General features: G+C 37.0%; 1 protein-coding gene across 1 annotated transcript; it reads right to left on the reverse strand.

Moving 5' to 3' along the window:
• Positions 1–1,057: 1,057 nt before the first annotated feature.
• LOC122738425 (ovomucoid-like) lies at positions 1,058–4,843 on the reverse strand. Its single transcript, XM_043980468.1, has 4 exons — positions 4,736–4,843; positions 4,053–4,078; positions 3,124–3,251; positions 1,058–1,226 (listed from the first exon to the last, which is right to left on the reverse strand). The coding sequence occupies exons 1-4, from the start codon at positions 4,788–4,790 to the stop codon at positions 1,181–1,183; spliced, it is 255 nt and encodes an 84-aa protein (XP_043836403.1). The 5' UTR covers positions 4,791–4,843; the 3' UTR covers positions 1,058–1,180.
• Positions 4,844–5,264: the final 421 nt, after the last annotated feature.

Here is a 5,264-nt window from a genome sequence, read left to right on the forward strand (position 1 = left end):
TTGCTTCATAGAATATCTCTCTTCTCTCATAGGACTGTTTATCAGAGGTGCCCTATCTCAGCACTGAAAAAATATTTTCTCTCTTTCAGTCTTTTTCTAGCTTTCATTTTCATCTTTATCCATTCTCTTTTAGGTTATCTTTTCCCTGAAAGGTAGGAGGAATTATTTTCCCTTTTACTTAATTAAGGGACATAATGTATTCCCCTCTGTATACTTCTTCCACCACTTCCTTTCTCTCTCCCTCCCTTCCTGTAATTTAGCCTCAATAAAAACAAAATCAAAAAACTGTGATTTTTCTTGTAGTTAGGGTGTGTTGACGTTTAGTGTACGATCTTTTAGGCCTGTTTCTCCACCACTACTTCTTTTTAAATTTGGTTTTCATGCTTATCTCCTCTTGTACATCTGTCTTCTTGTTTTATTTTTATTGCTATTTTGGTTGATATATTTATTTATATTTCCCATATTTCTGTTTTCAAGATGTTTGGGAAGCAAGCAATTTCTTCAGGTCTGGCTTTCTTTCTATGAGTATTTTGAATGTCTTTTCTTTATTGAGCATCCATCTTTCTTCATTTGTTGTTAGACTCAACTTAGAATGTAGGTCACTTTGGATTGAAGCCCTTCTTTCTCTTCTTCTGGCAGGGTCAGGTTATTTGCTCTGGCAGAAGGTGGGTGCTTGTGAGGGAAATTATGGTGAATGAGTCAATTAGGAATTATACCTATTATTGTTAATTTACAAGGTTGTTATGTTAGTAGGCTTATTACTGTTATCCAAGTCCCAAAGCTTATTGGGATGGTACGCCTCCCCAACATATTAGTTTATCTTAGCCTTGTCCTTTGGGGCTATGCAGAAAAACATCAATTCCTTGATAGCCTTGAAGCCAGTGAACATGTTCTGACTTCCCCATTAGTACCAAGTCTTCTATAGGTAGAATATTCCTGATTCCAATCTGTTATGATATTTCATACCTTACTATTCTTTAGGTTACCTATTTACTTCTCCTACTAACTGAAATGACACACAAATTTCAGTGGTTTCCTTTATTCTACAAGCAACACTACAAGCAAAGTTGAAGATCCAACATTACGAAGGAGAATCTTCTGGAAATAAGAGATGTCTTGTGCATTATCTTCTAGTAGGAATGAAAAGCAGTGAAGGGTATTTCAGAACTGATGCTTTAATTCAACAATTCCCATAATGTGAAAATTTGATCTTGTCATCACTCTGCCTATGGAAAGAGAAAAGAAAGTTAAGTGAGGATCACTAAAGCAGAAATCCAATTTATGTTGTCAAAGTTTAGATTGTGGGAATGACTTTAGAGATCAACTAGTCCAGTTTCCTCTTTTCTGCAGAGGAGAGAACAATGGAAAAGTCTGTCTGGGGAGGTGCTGAGCTCCCTGTCACAGTCAGTGTTTAAACAGGAGTAAGATGATGTTGGACAGCAGATTCATGCATTGGGTAAAAGCAGGATTAGGAGACCTGATATCCCTTCTCACACTGAGATTGCCTGTTGATCTAAAACTTTGTTGTTGTTGTTCTCTAAACTCCCTCATAAAATGTACTGTTCCTGTCCTTAAAATATTTAATTGATTACATCTTGCCATTTCTCAATGTCTCTCCACTCCTCAACTCCTCTAGCAATAGAACTGTTCCTCATAACAAATTGTATAGGAAACAACAAGAACAACAACAAAATTTCAAAAAAGTCAACATATTAGTCATGTCTTAAAATATATGTCTCCTTTCTCACTGATAGCTCAACACCACTGTATAGAAAGACATGATTTACCATCAGCCTTCTGAAGTCAATCAGGGCTATAGCTTATGGTTGTTTATCAGTCAATCAACATCAGATCTTTGCTTCACTCCATCTTATTTTTATAAGGGGTTAAAATAGTCCTTCAAAATTCTGAAATCATGCATGTTAAAGCAGATTTCAACTCTTTTCAGTCTTGACGAACTTCTGTGACCAAAGAAAATTCATCACCTTGTAGACAACTGCCTGGTGATGAGCTTTAATAATATTAGGTAGCCTGCTCTCCCAGTGACAAAGAATCTGTTGATATACTGATACTCAAAGTCTCGCTACATTGGTAAGGCCTCACCAGAAATTTGGACACAGCTGAGAGAGCATTAGGGAATCCAGGGCTACCTCCTTGCCACAATGATGCATCAGAGGGGCTCTTTAGTGGAGGTGTAGAAAAATATGAAAGTGTAAAGTCAGAGTTGCTAGTTTGAAATGAAACATAAGTCTCTTGAAGGTAATATGATGAACTGATATAAATATGAGACAGAAAGATATACACTTAATGTGTTTTCTGTTTAGCATTTGAATTGATGGATAAGATAAATCATGGGTGTGAAGGACAGGATATGTGAACAACTACGGATGCTTTTGAGGAGGGTTAGAGGTGTAGCATGTTAGAGTTGGATTCATTGAATCCCCTCATCTTATAGATGAAAAACGAACATTGAGAATTTAGTGACCAGTTCAAAGATATGCAACCATTTCGTAAATTTATAAATATATTGATGGTTAACTCTGGAAGAAATTGTTAACATGGTTCTTGACTCTCTTAGCAATATATTGGTCATCTTGTCTAACTATTTTTATACACTAATTTTATACATATTCAAACAAACTATGGCAGCATCTAACTAATTCTATTCATATGGAAACTGCGGCCCAGAGAGTTGAAGGGACTTGTCCAAGGTTAGCCCTATTGATGGAGGTGACATGCTGTCATAGAAGGAACACTGGGGTCAAATCTTGGCTTTGTCCCTTACTCCCTTTCTAGCTTTAGATAACTCTTATTACTCCTTTAAGTCTCAGTTTCCTTATCTATGAAATGGGCATACAAGTACATATAGAGGAAGGGAAGGGTAATGGAGAGAGTAAATGTGGCAGAGAGGAGTGTGAATCATTTGGCCAGGAAAACTGCTGGTAGACCTCCAATCTTCGGATTGGGCTATGCTTTAAGGGCATGGAACAATGATTTCTCACTCCCTGGTCTCATATACTTCATTCAAGAACCTGTTTCCCTCATGTTAACCATTGAATTCTTTCCCATCCCCAATCCTGCTCCTACTAATTCTCTTCCTTTACATTTGATGTTTGTACTTACTTAACAGCATCGCAGAAAGTACATTTGTTGGGATATGTTATCCTGTTAGAAGCACATATTGGAATATATTCTAGAGTGCATTGTCGGGACTGTCCTGGTGGTAGTTTTTTATAACCATCACAGTTAACCTGAAAAAACCAGTAATATACATTATCTCCCTCTTCGGTAATATGATTTTTACCAAGTCAAGTTTATAAAAATCTGGGCATGCTAAAGTCTCTGGGTCTGAAAAGGAAAATGGTCAGGAGATACTATGAAAATTATGCTTACAATCTTCACACAGAACCCCTTAGACCAATTCTCCCCCTTCCCCCTTCCTCTGTATTTCATAGTGAAGGAGGGGTGGAGAGCTCTGGTCTCCAGAATCCTAATCTTCTATTCAACAGAGATTTATTGACCATGTAGAATATGCAGAATAAGAGGCCGCATGGCCAAATGGATAGATGTCAGCTTTGGAAGCAGGAAAACCTGGGTTCCAGTCCTGCTTCTCTGATATTGGTTCTATCATCATGTTGACATGTATCTTAACAAGTCTTGTTATTCTGACAACCCTCAATGTTTATAAATTGCACCCAAGTTGCTGATTATATTGGTAGAGGATTTTTGAAGCCCCTATAACATTAATTACTGATTTATGGCCTTGAGCTTTACCTATTCTATCTGCATATCCTTTTGGCTTCTGGCTCTTTTGGACTTGGTTTCTGTTTATCCAGAACATGACTTTAAAGTTTACATTTGGAGAGAAGCCCATTGGAGGTTGACCTAGAATACCATCTGGGAGTAAGCTTCCATATCTAACAAGTTTTACAATGGTTTTCATTCAAAATAATTTTATTTAAAGTTGGGACCACATTTATGTGACATGCAATGTCATTACAATATAAGAAGCAGTAACAAAAGGGTTTGGGATTGAGGGAGAGAATACTTACTGTTTCTTTTGAGACTGACTCCACATCTGGAATAGAAATAAGGAAGACAAAAGTATTAAGCAGAAGCCAGCATGGTCTCCTGAATAACCCAACAATGCCCCTACTTTTGTTCCCTTGGTCTCAGGAAAGTCTTCCGCTAATGTGACAAAAAGTTCCATTTAATATGATGCAAAGAAATAACTTATACTTTCATCATATCCTTGTTTCTGTCTCTTTAAAATGAAGGAAATGCATTTAGTCAACTCTGAAGAGCCTTTCCAGTTTAAAATTCTGTGTTCTAGGATCTGTAATATTTCTGGATTTCATCTTCTAAATCCATTTCTAGTTCTGATATTAATTTCAAAAATTCTATTTCATCTCTCAAAAGTACGTTTTTAATGATCTCTTCCATTTCCAGCATGTTACAATGTAAAATCCTTCCTCCCTCAATTTGTATATTCCAAGGTACCTTCAAGCTCTTATAATTTCAATTCTGCCTCCTAAAGTCTCTTATAGCCTTGTCATTGCATGATTTCTTTTGGCAAAGCCAGAAAAGTAAATGCATTTCTTTTTAAACTTCTTTTTATGAATGGGAAGCCTGCCCACCTCTTAGATGTTTTTATCCTAGTACCCACTGGGTCAGTCAATTGTAAGGGGACAGCTGATGTCAGGGCTTAGGGCTAGATCAGGAAAGAGATACTCACCGAAGATAGACATGAGTGCCAGCATTAGGAACAGGCATATAGCTGCTGCCTTCATGGTGTAAATATTAGCAAGGTGGGTGGAATGAAGTGAAGTGAGTCAAAGTCAACTGCAGATCTGTGCTCAGCTTCTGTTGAACCAGCATTATATATAGTCAGGAATCCACCTTGATTGTGAAATCAGCTAGGTCCCTGGAAACAAATTCTGAATGACTTCTGAATAACTCACTCAAGAAAAAGTTAGCCTAGAGCGAAGAGCCAGAAATGAAAGGGTATTCACCATAGTTCTAAGTCCTGTCACATATAATCTTATTCTAGTCTGGTTTCCCAAACATGTGAAATCAGTAGAATTTCCTTATATTGTAATAACTCATATTTACATAGTGAATTATGGTTTATAAATTGCTTTATGCATTTTACCTCATTTAATCCTTCACAGTGTACTTGTGAGTTACAAAATCTTCTGTGTTTTTTTTGCAGATGAGGCAACTGGTGGAGAGCATTTGAGATGTTCTCAGAGTCTGAGTTTGTA

The sequence above is a fragment of the Dromiciops gliroides genome, chromosome 2 (genome assembly GCF_019393635.1).
Source record: "Dromiciops gliroides isolate mDroGli1 chromosome 2, mDroGli1.pri, whole genome shotgun sequence".
NCBI lineage: Eukaryota > Metazoa > Chordata > Mammalia > Microbiotheria > Microbiotheriidae > Dromiciops > Dromiciops gliroides.

Coding starts and splice junctions, on each gene's coding strand:
- LOC122738425 (XM_043980468.1), bottom strand. CDS start 4,790: ATGAAGGCAGCAGCTATATGCCTGTTCCTAATGCTGGCACTCATGTCT. Junction 4,079..4,735: donor GGCACTCATGTCTATCTTCG/GTGAGTATCTCT, acceptor TTTCTATTCCAG/ATGTGGAGTCAGTCTCAAAA. Junction 1,227..3,123: donor ACTTTCTGCGATGCTGTTAA/GTAAGTACAAAC, acceptor CTCTTTCCATAG/GCAGAGTGATGACAAGATCA.